Raw genomic sequence first — 17,298 nt, forward strand, 5'->3', positions numbered from 1 at the left:
AGCCAATGGGTGAATTGTGCAGCCTATGACCGCCAGTTCTTCATAAGCCTATTTCCTTTTGACCTATTCCTGTACTGCTGCGGGATAATATTTTCAGATCCTTGATTTCATTTCCAAATAACCAGATGGCAATTGTGGTCCCCAAGCCTTTCGAACCCCCCAATAAAGAGATACAATCCTCTAGGTCCAAACTCCAAGGCTACATCCGGCAGAACCTTGAGGCAGGTACTGTCGCTTGATCCCTGCACGTGACGATAACATTACCAAGATCGCCGCTTTGCAAGTGCTAAAATGCCTGTTTAACTTCTTCGGTTCCGAAACGTGTCATGGGCCTCAACGGCTGGAACAACCCTCGATAGCGCATATTGAGAAATTTTCAAGCAACATGGCAATTTGATCTGGGTAATCGGCGACCAGTTGTCTGACAACCACTCCAACGTATGTTTTATTCCCCAAGAACGGCTTCTTGGCCAGCCGGCCTGCTCCCAGAAAGTCTCTTTCCTCAGCTCCAGCATCATTCCATATCCGGCCACGCAGGCCTATAACTTGTGCAGCAACTCCAGAAAGAGAACTCGGCACCAGATCTACACCTTTTCCTGCTGTCTGTCTCATTATCCTTTGAGCCGAAAATCTGGTTGTCTTTGAGTTAAGTCTCTGCGAGAGGAGCTCTCGCTTGTTTTGCCCTCCCATTGTAGCATGTATTTTCACTCATCCCACGGCCCGGGAGATCTACAACGTCGCCAATCCAACACTTCCACATGATGAATGGATCAACATTGTATCCCAGGAGCGCAGCCGATCAACCTCAAGGAGCGCATATATGACAGTTGCCAAGCATACCGGTATCGTCACTGCCTCCACAAACGATAAGCTGTCATGAATGTGTTCAGCCAATGATGTTGAAATTGTCAGATGCATTTGGAGCTCGTTGATACCAACTGAAAGAATCATCATACGATTCCTCGGCCTCAAGGCGAGATTGAACTTGGGATAACTCGCCGAACAATACCAGATCCCTCCAAGCCCAACTGAATCTGTTTGTCTGATGGATGAGATGGAATAACTCGGAGCTTGACAAGGACATCACGAAAGTTCAAGCTTATAGCGCGTGTTTTAACTTTCGTTCTGTCCGGGGGCGATGGTTCGGATATGAACTCTTGCCACTCTCTATTTACGGGACTTGAGGGAACCAGGTTTAATGAAGAACAGTACCTGGGCATCCGTGCTCAGTCCAGAAGAAAGCAGCTTCTGACCTAGACTGAAGGATGGAATCGTCCTATACAGACAACATTATCAATTGTGATCTCTCTATCCAAGTTCAGCACAACCTCGTCCTGAACCTTCCCGGTTCCTTTGGATACCTTGATCGCCAGTGAGTTGAATCTGGCTTCTTCTTGCTCGCTATCCACTTTGTGGGTAAGACAATTAGCCCAAGTTCAGTCTAATTGTGTGAAAAGCTTCAATTTTTGGCTTCCTTGAGGATTACCACACTTCGCCTAGAAAGGGCGGGCCAACCATAACACATGCCCATTCTTCAAACGGCGAAGTAGTTGTTGGAAATCCTAAATTTCCTCAGCTATCATATCTCCATTGAAGAGCGGCTTCTCAAGGTCAATGCATGCAATGATGCCTGATTCTCCGTTGTTAGGGGTGTGCATCGATCGAGATTGTGAGGTCATGCGTAAGGGAGAGTAGGGAGCGCGTTGAGGAGGGATGGCTTGTCCTGTTTGATGGCTCCTGGCTGAGCCGGAAGGTTCGAGTTGTGATTTTCTATCCTCCAACAGTTGATATGAGTGCCAAAATGCTCTGGGGTCTAGGCGGTCAGCAAGAGGATCGTCAAAGGAGGACAGGGAGCACTGGAGGAAGTGGCCTCTGGATACTGTCTCGCCGCAAGAGCAAGTTTTGATCGCACTCGGCGGGTATTTGAATCGGACGTGGTACTCGAGGAAGTCACTGTGTCCTGATGCCTGAAGGAGATGTTGGATGGAAAATTAAACTTTCATCTTGTCAACGCTGAAGGGTTAACTTGGCAAATGCTTTCAAAAGAATGGTGCATAGGTATCTTCAACTAGATTGTAAGGGACATACGTCTTCTAAGTGACACTCTTTGGAGTACCGCCAGATTCAGATGTGGTTAGAAATATACACCTCCATCACACAGGTCAAATATGGCCTGACTGTTGATCACCCTTGAGATGATGGATCACATCAAGATCCCAGATGGGGGTTGACTATTGTCATGGGGAAGTGACGTCGGCGAACAGCTGAAATGCACCTGATGACGTGCCCGGATGACTGTAGCTGCATGTAGCTTCCACTACAATAGAGGAGATTCTAGCTTCAGAAACTGGCACTCAAGCAACATCAAGTACACATATGCCAATCCAAATAGCTTGGACATTGTTTCATGATAGCCTTGGCGAACAACCAACAGAATCTGCCTGGAAAGATGACGCTCATGTCCCCTGCTACACGGGATGAACTTAGTAAGCTTTACTCCCCTCAAGGAAGGTATTATCACACCATGGGGCACACAAATGTCCTTCTGAACTTCCTTGAAGCTCACTGTGCACACTTCGCCATCCCAAACGCAATTGAAGCAGCAATGTGAATCTGAGTATATTAGGTGTAAGTGGAAGTGAGCTTGATGCGTATAACACAGCGGTGAGAAAAGAGTGCCAATGAGCGAGCAGGCGGCAAGGCAGGGCGGCTTTGCTTGGGGGGTTCTCGAAAAGAGAGCCAGTCTATAATTCAGACTTGTTTCAGGGTCTGTATGAGCAAAATACAAGGGAGAACATCAGGCCTTTGTCGCTGAAGCTGCAAGATGAGTTATTCTCACTCAAGTGAAATTCAACATCCAAGCGCATGTGTATGAACATGGTACTAACAAAATTGAATCCCGAGGGATTCTGACATCATATTCACACTTTGATGAGAATACATATACATATGAAGTGAAAATATGAAATAAGATTAATGAAAAAGCATGAACAACGGTAGAGCTAAACAATCTGTTATGAGATGAGTGAGGAGAATTGAGTGAACATTCTGGATAAGATGAGGACTGAGAGTGGCATGAAAATGAGAAAAGTGGGTCCGGAACTGTGTCGGTAGTCGTTTTGACGAACTCGAGACCCACTGACAGGTTGCCCCGCTTCCCCGCATGAGAACGGTTGCCTTGCGTCTCCAACTCCTCAATCTTTTCTGTCCTCAGCCCGCTAAACAACCAGAGGAGCAGATCGACTCCATTGAGTGGTATCTTGAGGCGACTCATCACCTGCCCTCCAAGTTCCGACACACCAAGAATGGCATCTGCAGTCGCTCGCTACAAGCTCGTCTTCTACGTGCCCCTCAATGCTGTCGAGGCCTGTAAGAAGGCCATCTTTGCCGCAGGGGCCGGTCGATACCCCGGTGGAAACTATACCGAATGCTGCTGGACCACCAACGGCACTGGACAATTCCGGCCTGGTGACGCTGCCAATCCGCACATCGGAAAGGTGGGCGAGCTGGAGTATGTCGAGGAGGCTTGTGTTTCAACCATCTGCTTCGGTGAGGATGTGGCAAGAAACGCCGTAGCAGCGCTAAAAAAGTAAGACGTTTCACCAATTATCTTCAAATTCAACGTTATTTTTAAACGTTGACGCTTATCAATCCACTAGGGCTCATCCGTACGAGGAGCCAGCTTATGAAGTTTGGAAACTGGAAGACTTCTGAGCGCCTTGTCTCAAGATCCCAGCAGCACTGCAAAGCTTCTTCGAGTCTTATGTCTAATATCTGGGCGTGTATTCCGAGGGTCCCTATATTTGTGGATTGGTGCATGCCCACATGTCGAGGCGTCTTCGGACAGGATAATATGAGAACACAGAAATGAGAATTTCTCATTGATAAGTCGATCCCACCTGTTCATTTTCCCTTGTTTTAGCTATCAGGTCTGCATCATGCATATTGGTTTTGTCAAAATGTGATCTGCTGATATTTAGTTGTTCGTAGTCGACAGCCTCAAAACAGTTAACCTGTCGGCCACTAGGTGTCGACTTTTGTTCGTTCACCATTGTTACCAATGGAGATGAAGTGCTTGGCATGTCCTAAAGTTTCTCTTGGTCGCACGATCATTCTCTCGTCGCATCCATGAATAATCTCGCCTTACAAAAAGCTCATCTATTTTCCTACGCAATGCTTGGTTTGACCATGCAGCATGAGGTTAGAAAGGCAGTTTCACAAAGGCCTGTAAGCATTGCTGACCAGATATGGCCAGGAGCAATGTAAGATCCCGTCACTCCGTGGGGGGCTTCCGGAGTCACCCACCTGTCTCTCCGAAGCCTTAGCTCCTTCTTTTCTCTCTATGCTTACGGTGTTGAGCTTCTCCTTCCGTTTATCACCATCAATTCCTTGATAAGTACACGAAATCACGGTGCTTGATTCTGGCAGCAGTCCACTCCGAATGGTACAGGGACGAGAGCGCACCTGCCTGGACACCGATGTTGACTTGGGCATATATGTGCTTGTGACGGTAGAACCTTAGCTTGCCACGAACTCAGTTGGAATCTTTTCCTCATCTTCAACTCTTTGACAACAGAAGTTGCAAGCCGTTTTTGTGAGCATTCGATGGTTCCATCTGTTTCAAGGCGCTTGTTCTCTCGTTGCATCCTAGAAAACTATCTGACCAAGTCGTTATTCCGTGCAACCATCTCAACTCTCATATCGAGGTCCTAATCAATATCGATTGCTTTGCATCGAATAACGACCACCACATTCAAGTCAGCATGGAGCCATACGAAGAACCACCACTACACGACCACAGGGATGATCCCAGAGTCCTCCGAGAAAGGGCCAAACCGCCCCCCAGAGAGAGAAAACCGGTTTGCACGCTCCATCATCCGCGAATCCTATGCCTTCACGGAGGAGGCACCAATGCTCTCATCTTCAAGGCCCAAATGGCTCGACTTACTAAGAAACTGTCGCCTCATTTTCGCCTCGTCTTTGCCAATGCCCCTTTCGAATCCCCTCCGATCTCTCCGCTCCTGGCCAAGGTGTACAACGAGCAAGAGTTCGGAACATACCGTCGCTGGCTGCGCTTCAAGGAAGAACATCCCGATGTTGATGCTGCAGATGCCGTCAGACAGATTGATGCATCTTTGAAGGAGGCTATCGACAAAGACAATGCAGAAGGTGCCGACGGGGAGCTAGTTGGCGTGCTCGGATTCAGCCAAGGGGGCAAGCTAGCGGCTAGTCTGTTGTACCGCCAGCAAATCTGGGAGGAAAAAGGTTTGGAACTCCCTCTAGGGTTCAAGTTTAACTTCGCAGTGACGATGGCCGGTCGAGAACCTGTCATTGCCTTGGGCCCTAAGGAGATTTATGCCCCGAATGTGCTGCCAGATGCAGGGGAGATCAGCAGCCACGGTGGCGTGGCAGTGTCAGTTGTCCAGAAACTGAAGCTGCCGACATTGCATGTGCATGGACTGTTGGATGAGGGTCTGCCCCTGCACCAAGGACTTCTCGACAACTGGTGTGAAAAGAGCTCTGCAAGTGTGATGTCGTGGTATGGGGACCATCGTGTGCCTCTGAAGTCTCAGGATATTGAAACACTGGCCTGGGAAATCAAGGAGGTTGCCCGACGGGGAGGGGTCAAAGTGCCTAAGCATAACGATGGTGAGTACGTTTGTGGATTGAGACTTGTCCCGGTTAGTGAATTTAAAGGAAAACAAGGTTTCGCTGATCAGTGGGTTGGTGATGGAGAAGACAACGAAAACATTAAGGACACTGGTGACGGGAACAATACTCGCGATGCTGGGGCTGGTGCTTGAACAGGATCTGGCAGGAAACACAGGGAATTGAGCTAAGCATAGTAGTTAGGGCTAGAACGGTGACATTGTATTCAAGGAAGAGAATTCAAGGAAGAGAGGCTCCTAGCATCAGCGATGGTATATCATCCATGGATCACGGCCGAAACGGTTCTGTTGAACTATAAGTAGTCTTAGAGGTTCCGTTAGACTGATAGAAGACACTTGTCCAGCCCTGGCTTAGTGGTTGAATAGACTTTGAGGTTCCCGCCCATGATAAGCATCGCATAATGTGTTTCACCAATGATCAAGTTTGTCTTAGATGTATCTTAGTAGGGCACATCCGCATTTAATCTCACAACAGCATGTTTCTGCCATCAAGACGATGGCAAATACTTTCAATCTGTACTTTCTTTGGCGTGTAGTTGTTCAACAACGGACTTCGTCAGCAGGTGCCTTCTAAATGTTTATGATTCCTTAAGTCCTTTCAGATAACCTTCCATTGTTTTGGCGGTTCGCCATGGGGGTCACCTCGAATTCTTTGGCAAACGTTGATCACAACACGAGACAGACCGCCAGAGCTCCAAAGCTGAGAACTTTGGTTTGCAATGCCGGATGCCCTATTGCATGTGCGTCGGCCTGCCTTACATACATAGCCTTACACACTAAGCACCCGGTCTAAAATAGTCTTCCTTCCCATTGGTGATAACACGTAGCAAGGCCAAAACTGAATGGGAAGCGGGGGTTTGTCGAGCTTTCTCGAGGCTCTTTCGGATGTGCGGCCGATCAATGGAGAAACTCAACTTGGTTGATCATGGCATTTAACTCTTGACAAAACAATGGTATTGTCCTGGGAAGTCTCCGGTTATGGGAACTATTCTGTTCGAGCAGCTCATAAGGGAAAGGAAAACTGCTTAGGCGACCTTCAGTAGAGTTGTCCTCACTTTGCAGTCCCGCTCTTTGAGGGGTCATCTGTCCCAACGGGATGGTAACGGAACTGATAAAGCGCGAAACACTGACAGGGACACCCTTCGTCACACACAAACTATCTCCAGCACCAAACCTCAAGTGTGCGCAAAGCTTCTAAATGCAAAGAAGCTTGCAGAAAGCCAAAGTTCGTTAATTGATTGGTAGGAAAGTGTCTATGGGCCCGCCATCTTCCTATAGTGGTAAGTACGTCACTGCTCAGCTTGGGCCGATGTAAGCTGAGGACTTCCTCGATTCTTCGGATTGGACGACAAAAGAGATTATTTATCGCCTTTATCCTTGTGCCAAAGAAGTCTAGCTTTGTCCAGCACCTTGTTACTATGAAGAAGCATCCATTAATCGATCTCGAAGGTACCGCCCGAGAGGCATTTACACCTTCCTTGGCCAAACCCTGTTTGACGTTTCACAGTTGCATCAAAAGGAGTCATCACGTACAAGTTGCAATAAGCACGAAGAAGGAAAAGCGAGGAGAGCGCCTCTCAGAAGCCACAATATCAGGATCTTGAGCAGTCCGAATTAGGAGACCGTGACGACCAAATTCTCTCACCTAGGAGTTTGAGAAACCGGGAGCATTGACAACAAAAGTATCGGCAATAGTCATGTCCCGAACGCCAAGCTTAGCCCCGCAGTCTCCCCAACTCACGAGGAAACGCAGCATCCGGGACCATTTAAGGGTTTGGAAAAGGTCTACTCCTCAAATGGCCCTCGAAGTTGTCGAGGAAGAAACGACGAAACCCCGACTTCCTTACGTGCCCAAACATGCTGCTGCCGACTTCGCTCGGCTACCCGTCCCAGCGGCCGGCGCAACGGAATCTGGGGGATACCGGAGGCACAGCCTCCCTCAACGTCAAATAATCAACGAACCGCAAGAACTTTTCCATTGGCACTCGCAGTTCTCGGCAACCATGCCAACGAAGAGATACTTCTACACCCTCGGAGACAATCCCTTTCAGGCGTCGCAGAGAGCTGTCCACGGCCCGGTTGACCCCACGCCCATAACTCGGTCTCCGTTGGGCGAAAGTCCGAGCTTAGAACCGGAGCAGCAGCAGCAGTCTGACCACGAACTGACCAATTATGAGCTATTCATTATGCACGCCCAAGCTGAAGAACAGCGGCGGCACTCAGAGCGCGAACGGATGAGCCTGAACAACTTGGTGAAACGTTCTGCAGAAGCTTCGTCGACTTCTCGCGTTTTGCCAGACCCCCACAAGCAGTACGCGTCTGTTATGGAGAAAGCGTCAATGACGGACAGCGGTATGGCGTCAGGTGCACGACATTCCGAAGGTCCCAGCAAGAAACACAACCATATGGACAGAAAAGAACCAAGAAAGGTGCAGGGGTTACTGGAGGGAAATGTCGAGCTACCAGGACGCAAAAACACCTGTGTAAAGGACAGTGTTGGGGGGTCAAAGTCGCTGCAGAAGCAGTACCGCCAATCGTTGTCGCAAGGGAGCAGCCTTCTTGCTGGTGAACGGCAGCCAGGTCATGGTTTGCATCGCCGATCGAGCTTGAAAAAGCGAATCGCGGACTACATTCGACCTCCAAGGGTCGAGTCTGGGGTCGGAAGTGTGGTGGAATAGACAATCTGGATGATGGGTGTGTTTACGACAGCAAATTTCATGATTCAGAATGGTAGCAGGATTCTGTGGCTTGTGGGCATTAGTAAGATACCCTAAGATTGAAAATCAACAGTTTGGAGTTAGTGGCAATGGGTTTAAATCCAGAATAGATCGGCATCGACGTTCCCAGGTTTCAGGGTGTTGTTGGAAGGTTTTGCAGGGATGAGTTAACACAGCATGGACAGCTTGGGTCCTAGCGCATTTTCGTTTGCCAATTCGGAGTTGCCGGTCCTGGGCGACAAGGTGGCCTGCCGATGAGCCATCTGTCTCGCCAAGACAGTGCTCCATGTTGGACACGGCCGACAGCCGTTCGACGGCATATCGACCACTGGCGTCGCAATCTCTGGGCTGAGATGAAGCTGGGAAGGTGGAGTTGGCAGAAGTTTCGCTGCAAGTTCAGACAGATCAGAGCCTTCTGGGGGCCTTCTGGGGTAGAGGGTGGATCGACGACAATCGATCGCAGGCTTGGCGATGGGGAGAAATGCCGGGGTGTGGGGTCCGTCTGCAGTGCGCCCTGAGGATCCAGGGGAGCAGAGCCAAGGGAGTGAACTAGAGCAGGGGGGGTGAGCAACGCGATTGCCGTTGCTGGGAACGGCCGACGCAACCAAATCCGCCAAGCCTGTCAGGGCACTGCGCTGCTTCTGTAGCCACTTCCACTTCTCTCCTCACGTCCCCCGGCCCGGAGCCTTTCAATGGAAGGTTTTGTCGTGAACCGCTGGTTACAAATATACTGCCTGCTCCTGCTGACACAACCCCCCCTGAGGAGACCCCGACAGCGCAAAGGACACGACGTTTTGGCATCGTCCAGGTTGCTGGCACACATCGCGATGGCGTCCCACACGCTTAATGCGCTCCCTATGGAGCTTATCGTCTTCATCGTCGAAAACCTCGACAATGTCGCCGACATTGCTGCGCTCGCCCAGACGAACCGACGTCTCTACAGCACCGCGCATCCTCTTCTTTACAAGCGCGCTGCCCAATGTGGTGATGCGCGCCCACTAGCCTGGGCCGCAAGACACGGCCTCATGTCGACACTGAAGATGGCGCTGGACGCTGGCATCGACCCAAATCACGAGTTTGTGGAGCGCATTTCGGCCGATGATTGGGAAAGGGCCTGTGTTGTCGCTCAAGAAAATGTGGTCAAGAACCGTGGGGGAGAGCTCTGGGATCCTGTCACCAGGAAACCTTGCGAGTCCATACCACCGACTTTGCCCAGGACCGGAGGAGCCGCTGAAATCGACGAGATTGCCAAGCCGATTCGCACATCAGAAACAGCTCAGTTACCTGCCACACCTTCTGTTACCAGTCAGCCCTCATTTACCCCATTTAGCAGGAGTTTCACGTTCCGACCTAGCCTTGCGCCACAACCTGTTAAATCGACCTCTAGTCCTAATTTAGTGACTCGCCGTTACCGTGCCTTGCATGTGGCCGCTAGCCGAGGGTATAATGACATTCTCCTTAAGCTTCTTGACGCTGGCGCATCTACCAATGTTCCCTCCGAGCGCTTTTGCTCATGTGCTCCAGCATACGGCCTGCTCAATGCCCTCGAAAACCCTGAAGATGACCGCGATCCCCCAAGCTGGTCACCTCTCCACATCGCCATCTGTCACTCGCACGAGGAGACCGCCCAGTTACTCCTCGAGCACGGCGCTTCGCACATGATGGAGCATTTCAATATGACCAACGCCAACGACCCAGACAACCTCGGCTACGGCTCAACAGCTCTCCACCACGCCGCTGGCATGGGCCTAACCAAACTCGTTGACTACCTCGTCACATCCAAGATCCAAACTAACATTGACCCGCGCGACGACCGCACGCTGACCCCCTTCTACCACGCCTACGCCCAAAGACGATGGGACACCACCATCCCGCAACTCTTGTCCCTCGGCGCCAGCGTCGAAGTCGAGATCAAGATGTACATTCCCTACTCAGCCATCACCCCGTTCGGCGAAGCCTGCCGACTCGGTCACTTCGCTGTTGCTGACCAGCTGTTGAAGCTGGGCGCCAATCCCAAGCACGGCTTCGTCACGACGACCGTCAAGGGCGGGTGTCTGACGCCGCTGCACATGTGTTGTATGCAGTCGGCCGTCCCTGTGGGGACTGCCCCGCCCACTGCTGCCGCTGAGGAAGGGGTGGGCGAACGGGAGGGTGAGGAAGATGAGGAGAGAGAAATGGCTAGGATGAGGATTATTGAGAAGCTGATCTCTCTCGGGGCGGATATCAATGCTAGGGATTGCTTTGGCAACACGCCCCTTATGGCAGCCATGCAGTGGAAGAATCGGGCAGCAATAAAGGCTCTGATCAAGGCTGGAGCCGACCTGAAGGATTGCGCCACTGAAGGGCGTGAGGCCTTGATTCAGGAAATTAAGGCTTCATTGAAAAACAGTGTGGCGACAGCTTCCTCAGGGCCGTAGCCAAGATCAGAGGTTACATATCAGGTTTTTACATCTTTTTGGATGTTGTGGAGGATATATCGTAACGTTTTTGTCTTAGATACCTCTTGTCTTTGTTTTCAGTAATAGCCGGCTGGCAATCTCTTTACATATTTTTCACAGATACCTGGGTTGCATCCATTACTGTTACGATTGTTATAAAAGAGGAAAATTGATTGACCCAATGGCCTTGAACTGTACCTTTCGTTACCATCTCCTACCACGTCCCCTGCCTCCTCGTCCTCCCATCTGTTGATCATAGCCATATCCTTGCCCCTGGTTTCCTCCAAACCCGCCGCCAAAGCCCTGCCCCTGGCCTCCCTGCCCGCCAGTACCTTGCCCACCACTACCTTGCATCCCAAGCATGGCCGACATGGCATTCATATCCATCTGGGTTGGATCAATCCCACTAGCCATCATCTGCTGCATCACTGCCTGCATCTCAACCGGAATGCCTTCCATACCAGGCATGGCAGTCATGCCGCTGCCACCAGGACCGCCAGCGCCAACACCAGGACCGCCAGGCGCGCCTCCAGGACCAGCACCCGGCATGCTGGGCGGCATGAGCCCGCTCATCATCATCATGTTGGTCATCTCCTCGAACAACTTCTTGTTGCTGGCGGCGATCGCCTCTGGATTGTATTCTGCGCGCAGAGCTTCTTGTTTCTGGGCGTATAGGGCCCATGTGAACTCGTCAAAGCCGTAGTTGAAGTAATCGGAGAGATCGGTACCGGGCTTGCGCCACGGTTTGTCATTGTCAGGGAGGTCTTTTAGCAGCGTCAGCAAAGTTGGTGAGTCATGGGATAATTTGGGCAATAGGTAGCTGACCTTCGTCAATGATGACTTGGGTTATTGGCTTTCCTGTAGGCTTGTGGATAGGTATGGCATTGACATCAATTTTGGAGGATGAGACCGGCTGTAATTCTGGGGCAGGTTGTTTTGGCTCTTCTCTTTTACGGGCTGGCTTGGTGGTTGTATCGCTTGATGGTGTTCTCTGCGGAATATTCTTGATTTCGCTGTATCTGGACTGACTGTCGAAGAACGTATCCAGTCAGGTAGAGCTCACTAAAGAAACGAGATATGAATGAATGGCATACATTGGAGGAGGGGGCTTCGAACTATCCGGCCGGTCTGTGATGATGTCGATATCCTATGAGAAATGTTAATGCAATTGGCTACAATGACAAAAAACTGGGCGGCGCATGCATACAGAGTCTTCGTCCTCATCCATCTCGCCTCCTTCATCCTCTTCTTCGCCTTCCTCGAGCTCGCGCTCGGGGTTGGATTCATTTTTTGTCGCAGGCGCAGCAGTCTCTGCGGGGGCCGCCTGAGAAGCCGGTGGTTGCGGCTCGTCAGGGCCGTAAAAGTCGTCGTCGTCAATGTCCATTGCTGGTGAGGAAGGCATTTTCTGGGCTGGTATGACTGAGATTTGCTAAGAATTGGGGGGGGGAATGACTGTCTGGGAATGAGAATCTGGCTAATATTCTCGAGCTTGAACGATGACAGCAATACAAGCCGCTTGCGGTCGATGGAGCGAATCTGAAGTTCAGGTTGCGAAGGACAGGATGCGATGTAGCAGCGCTTAGCTTGGTGTGACCCACCAAAGTTTGCCTTCTTCTGGAAGGCGGTGAAGCAGAACCTGCATGCCACTCCAGAATCGAGCGTGTGCTAATGTGGATCTGCCCTCTGGTTGCGTGGGGCTGCCAAAAGCTATGCGCGGCCATTCAAAACACGCGGCGGCACCAGCGACCCAGCGCTGCGCAGAGCGACCGGCTTCTGGCAAACAAACATCCCGTCAGTCGCTTCACTCCCTCTTTGCGACGACCTTTCCAACCCGTCCTGCGTATAACGGAGGAAAGAGCGGCCATTGCCCATTCCCAGCTGCAACGCACAGCAGCCATGTCGCTCTTGTAAGTTGCCCATTCTGCGCGCGTTCGGTGGCAGCTGGCGCTTTGAAAGACGCAGGAGAAAACTGACCTCGTCTTCAGTGGAACCAACACCACCAGCCAGACCCCAGCTGGCGGTGGACTTTTTGGGACAACGACCTCCCAGTCCGCTCAGACAGGGTCTTTGTTTGGCACGGCGACATCCCAACCGCAGCAGACAGGAGGTCTTTTTGGTTCGACGGCAACCCAGACGCCGTCCTCCCAACTCCAGAGTACCGGCCTATTCGGCAGTACCACGGCCACAAGCCAACCGCAGCAGACAGGAGGGTTGTTCGGCTCGACGACGACAACGACGAGTCAGCCTCAGCAGACGGGAGGGTTGTTTGGGGCAACAGCGACGTCACAACCGCAGTCAACAGGCGGCTTGTTTGGCAACACGACAACCACATCGCAGCCGGCGCAGACTGTGGGATTGTTCGGCACGACTACTCAACCACAGCCCGCTCAGAGTGGTGGTCTTTTTGGCAGTGCTACGCAACAGAAGCCGGCTACTGGAGGGCTCTTCGGCAGCACAACCACAAATACGGGGGCCGGCTTGTTTGGTAATACCTCGAATACTATTGGAGGCGGCGGGTTGTTTGGGCAAACAGCGAAGCCGGCCACCGGGGGCCTTTTGTAAGTCATCCTGACGCGTAGTTTAGTTTGTCCTATCCTTGAGGATACTGACGACCAAATCCTGCAGCGGCCAATCGACAACACAGCCTCAGCAGCAGCAGAACGCTACCCCTGGCCTAACCATGGGCCAATCTACCAATACTCAGCAGCAGGTTGTCCCAGGCGTGCGCATCGATCTGAGCAACATTAAATCTACCACCCGCTTCAACGACCTCACAGAAGCTCTCCAGCAAGAAATTGCCAAGATCGACGAAGAAATCCAAAAATGCATCCGTGACAAGGAGGCTGTTGATGCCTTCCTCCCTGCTCACGGCGAGCAGCTCGCTGCGATTCCGACCGACGTTAACTTTGTGACGCGCAAGTCAGAGGGCGCGCATAACGCCCTGTCCAGTGACATCCTTGCGATCGACCAGCTGCGCGAGCTGGTCAAGCAGGATGCCGACAACGCGCGGCTGTCCTTCAAGGCCATCGACAACCTGAAGCTACCGATGCAGTACCATCAAGCAGGGCTATGGTCAAAGCAGATGGGAGGTGCTGGGACCGCTGGCGCGTCGGGCGCCTCTGCGGATGCTGATGGTCAGAGCAACGCGGATTTGATCAGCTACTTCTCCAAGACGGCTGACGAAATGGAAGAGATGATGAAGAAATTTGAGAAGACCATCACAGAGATTGAAGCTCACCTAACGGGTGTTGAGGCCCATGCCATGGCCATGCAGAATGTTGCGGCCCAGTCCAGGAATGCGGCCCAGGGTGGCGTGGACGAGAGGGTCTATGAGTTGGCGGCTGTGCTGCGGGAGTTTGAGGAAAGCATCCTCAAGGTTGCCGGTGTGGTTGGAGGTGTGAAGGAAGGCGTTACGGAATTGCAACTGAGGGACTTTATGGGACACGGTAGCTGATCCCTAAAATGCATACCAGTCTGAGCAAATTAATCCTACTGGAACATAGGTGGTGTACAAAACCAATGCGGTTGTGAAGCCGGTCTCTGTATACCCCTCGAGGTCAGAAAAGGCTTTGTACTGTATTTCATCATATAAGAGTGCCTATGTGGGTAAATGGTATCTCTTTTGGCCAACCATGCTCGCTTTTCAAAAACACATCGAATGGACTTTTGCCTACACGCCAGGGAATGCATTATACACCCGGTTCGCCTGAATCCTGTCTGACATTTAGAACTAGAAGTAATCACCCCCGTCGTCGCCGCCGTCATCGTAATCATCGTCATCCTGGTTCCCATCGAAGTACTGCTCTGCGTTGTAATCGTCGCCGGATTCATCTTCATACTGATCATCCTCCTCGGCGTCACCCTCTTCCTCATCGTCCCCATTGTTCTTGACCCAGTCGTCATCATCCTCTCCAGACAGGAATTCCTCCTCGCCCTCGTCACCGCGCTTCTCGAGCGTGTTGAGGAGCTGGAGGGCCTTGTCCAGGCTCGCACCGCCACCTGCAACGCCAGTCTGTGCTTCCAGCATGAAGACTTCTTCTGCTGTCCTATATGAGGTGATGTTGGATAATCCCAATGTTTTGGGTCCTGTCCTCCGCTTCTTGCTCGCTGGGGCGCCGTCATCCTCGCCGTCCAGCGTTGCGTGGAGTTCGGGCGGGAAGAATTCTTTAGCGAACGGACGAGAGCCAAGGTCAGGCAAGGTTCGTGGGACTTTTTGGAACCGGTCTGAGTATTGCGGCACGGCGGTGAAGGGATCAATGGTGGCTCTGGATACTGTGCCATAACGTTTGTTGATCTGTTCCTGGCCATACACGCGGCGAGGACCAGAGTCATTATAGGAGCGTGCTTGTGTGTAGAGAGGGCTATCTTGGCACTGTTCGCGGAAGAGTAGAAAATATGAGACTATCTTTTCCTCCTTTTTTGTAAGAGGGGGGCTTTGGGAACATCATAAGGCTGAAGAACCAAAGTATTAGCAGAGTCGCTCAACAAGAACCCGAGACGGCGATTCATCGAACTCACTGGAAACTGTTCTGAAGGCTTGCCATCCAGAACGATATCTGAATCCATAGTCCACGGCACGCTATTCTGGGCGACACTTCTTCGCCCATTCATCATCGGTCCTCCGCGACCACCACGGCCGCCGCGACCTCCTCTACCGCCTCGGCCAGACATGGCGATGCAAATGTGTCCAAATACTCCGGAGGTGTCACCTCATACGTCTTAGTGTGGATAGTGATGGATCGTAAATAATCGCGGCAATTAGAGCGCAACTGAGCGAAAAGATGGCGGTCGGCGGTGGTAAAACCGAGTCAAACGGTAGACAGACACTCGGTCAAGATTCAGGTGGACTGGGAACCATTCAGTTACAGCCAAAAATTCCAGCGAGGCGCCGCTGTCTTGCGCATGCCAAGATACAAGCTCTCCATTACGATAAGATGTATCAGACCCACATTAACGGCTTATCGGTCCCTTGACGTTCCATCACCATTCTAGACATCCTGCTGCCCCACCTCCGGCTTTGTTGCTGCAACACCCATCCGCTGCAGATCCATGGAACGAACTGCTTCGAGTGACGCCAGCTTCTACCTTGGAGTCGAGACTCTCCTTTCTAGATTCCTCCTCCAGCCTCTGGATATAAAATACCTTTTCTACCCCGGAGCAACCTCCTTTGAAAAGACAATCCAACAACTCTAACTCAGAACGAGCGAAAATGGACAGTGTTCCAGTTCGCGGGCTTGATGAGTTCGACAGGCACCTTGATGACCTGATTCAAGATCCAACATTGGAGCTCAATGCCAAACTATTTGATGACATTGAGCTTCAATTAACAGGTAGGCGAAGCAGTGTGCACTTGAACCGTCTCGTAATTGTCACTGACATCGTCTTGCACAGAGGCCAACATCCCTCCGTTGATCCCTCGGTTCCTTCCGCGTCTTACCACAATCCTCAAGACCTACACCCGCGAGTTGACCATTATCACTAACATAACTGGGAAGCTCATCCGTCCAGTATCCTTTGTCCAGGTTATGCAGATGGCTAGTCCCGATGACCTGATCCAAGCTCTTGAGTCTCCATCCTCGCCTGCCAACGTGCTGGCATTAGCTATCCTCCAGAAAGCCTCAGCCAGCCCACAAGAGGTTACTATGCTCAGTGCATACGTCCCTCTAGTCAAGGCTCTCATTCACCGGTGGCTATCCTCTCCTCGGGTAGAAGTTGGCCAGGGGGCAAACAAAGTCCTTGGCGATCTCCTTGATGTCGACTGCCCGCTTCCTCCTCCCCCTCCACCACCGCCAACTGCACCAGGGGAGAACTCCCCTCCGATCATCTCCAGAAGAAAGGCTCCTGGTAATGGCAGTTTGTGGAAACTGTTATTCCAAGACAAAGAAATCTACACATACATCCTCGAGCTCTGCTCCGGCCGCCATCCAGAAACAGCTCATCCGCGGCAGCTCTCTCTGGCACAAGGGAGACTCTTACGCCTTCTGCCCCGCCTAGCGGCACTTGATTTCCGTGCCGTCAGCCACTCTCACATCACCCCTCCTACACCAGTTCATCTCACAAATGGAAACCAACAAAACGGCGATTCAATGACCCCAGTTCCTCCCGTCCGAAACCCTCGTCCAGGAGACGGTCTGCTACAGTTTGCCGCCCTCTGCATGGTTCAGAGGTCTGACCAGTTAATGCATCTCAATTTGATCGATTTTTTCGAGGCGCTGGTTAGCCTATTGCGAGTAACCGAGCACACACCGCTCAAAGTTGAGGTCATGCGATCAATCTTGCGCGAAGCGACGGCTGGAGATGAGATGCTCAAAAAGGCACTCCTGAGCTTGCCGGATAGAACCGTGGACGAGGAGGCAGAGGATCTGAAGAAGTGGATTGAGGAGATCATGCCGGGGGAGACAGTGAGATTAGCCATACGGTAGACGCGAAAAGGTGCGACACGGTAAGGCATCCTAAAAAAAAGCCATTATCAGG

The 17,298-nt window shown here is 51.6% G+C and overlaps 8 protein-coding genes across 8 annotated transcripts; 6 read left to right on the plus strand and 2 right to left on the minus strand.

Moving 5' to 3' along the window:
* Positions 1 to 3,305: 3,305 nt before the first annotated feature.
* CTHT_0031930 (uncharacterized protein) lies at positions 3,306 to 3,593 on the plus strand (the record flags this gene model as incomplete). Its single annotated transcript, XM_006693571.1, has 1 exon — positions 3,306 to 3,593. The coding sequence occupies one exon, from the start codon at positions 3,306 to 3,308 to the stop codon at positions 3,591 to 3,593; it is 288 nt and encodes a 95-aa protein (XP_006693634.1).
* A 1,170-nt stretch (positions 3,594 to 4,763) lies between these two features.
* On the plus strand, positions 4,764 to 5,804 carry CTHT_0031940 (uncharacterized protein; the record flags this gene model as incomplete). The annotated part of the gene is made up of 1 exon (XM_006693572.1): positions 4,764 to 5,804. The coding sequence occupies one exon, from the start codon at positions 4,764 to 4,766 to the stop codon at positions 5,802 to 5,804; it is 1,041 nt and encodes a 346-aa protein (XP_006693635.1).
* Positions 5,805 to 7,366: 1,562 nt separating this feature from the next.
* CTHT_0031950 (uncharacterized protein) lies at positions 7,367 to 8,347 on the plus strand (the record flags this gene model as incomplete). The annotated part of the gene is made up of 1 exon (XM_006693573.1): positions 7,367 to 8,347. The coding sequence occupies one exon, from the start codon at positions 7,367 to 7,369 to the stop codon at positions 8,345 to 8,347; it is 981 nt and encodes a 326-aa protein (XP_006693636.1).
* An 866-nt stretch (positions 8,348 to 9,213) lies between these two features.
* Positions 9,214 to 10,803, plus strand: CTHT_0031960 (uncharacterized protein; the record flags this gene model as incomplete). The annotated part of the gene is made up of 1 exon (XM_006693574.1): positions 9,214 to 10,803. The coding sequence occupies one exon, from the start codon at positions 9,214 to 9,216 to the stop codon at positions 10,801 to 10,803; it is 1,590 nt and encodes a 529-aa protein (XP_006693637.1).
* A 225-nt stretch (positions 10,804 to 11,028) lies between these two features.
* Positions 11,029 to 12,226, minus strand: CTHT_0031970 (putative pre-mRNA polyadenylation factor; the record flags this gene model as incomplete). The annotated part of the gene is made up of 4 exons (XM_006693575.1): positions 11,029 to 11,588; positions 11,650 to 11,852; positions 11,919 to 11,971; positions 12,032 to 12,226. The coding sequence occupies 4 exons, from the start codon at positions 12,224 to 12,226 to the stop codon at positions 11,029 to 11,031; spliced, it is 1,011 nt and encodes a 336-aa protein (XP_006693638.1).
* A 494-nt stretch (positions 12,227 to 12,720) lies between these two features.
* On the plus strand, positions 12,721 to 14,278 carry CTHT_0031980 (uncharacterized protein; the record flags this gene model as incomplete). Its single annotated transcript, XM_006693576.1, has 3 exons — positions 12,721 to 12,731; positions 12,810 to 13,382; positions 13,450 to 14,278. The coding sequence occupies 3 exons, from the start codon at positions 12,721 to 12,723 to the stop codon at positions 14,276 to 14,278; spliced, it is 1,413 nt and encodes a 470-aa protein (XP_006693639.1).
* A 276-nt stretch (positions 14,279 to 14,554) lies between these two features.
* On the minus strand, positions 14,555 to 15,495 carry CTHT_0031990 (uncharacterized protein; the record flags this gene model as incomplete). The annotated part of the gene is made up of 2 exons (XM_006693577.1): positions 14,555 to 15,196; positions 15,343 to 15,495. 2 exons carry the CDS (start codon positions 15,493 to 15,495, stop codon positions 14,555 to 14,557), a joined length of 795 nt encoding a protein of 264 aa, XP_006693640.1.
* Positions 15,496 to 16,033: 538 nt separating this feature from the next.
* Positions 16,034 to 17,246, plus strand: CTHT_0032000 (uncharacterized protein; the record flags this gene model as incomplete). The annotated part of the gene is made up of 2 exons (XM_006693578.1): positions 16,034 to 16,154; positions 16,216 to 17,246. The coding sequence occupies 2 exons, from the start codon at positions 16,034 to 16,036 to the stop codon at positions 17,244 to 17,246; spliced, it is 1,152 nt and encodes a 383-aa protein (XP_006693641.1).
* Between the last annotated feature and the right edge of the window lie 52 nt (positions 17,247 to 17,298).

Source organism: Thermochaetoides thermophila, assembly GCF_000221225.1.
Source record: "Thermochaetoides thermophila DSM 1495 unplaced genomic scaffold scf7180000011816, whole genome shotgun sequence".
In the NCBI taxonomy this organism is placed as follows: Eukaryota; Fungi; Ascomycota; class Sordariomycetes; order Sordariales; family Chaetomiaceae; genus Thermochaetoides; species Thermochaetoides thermophila.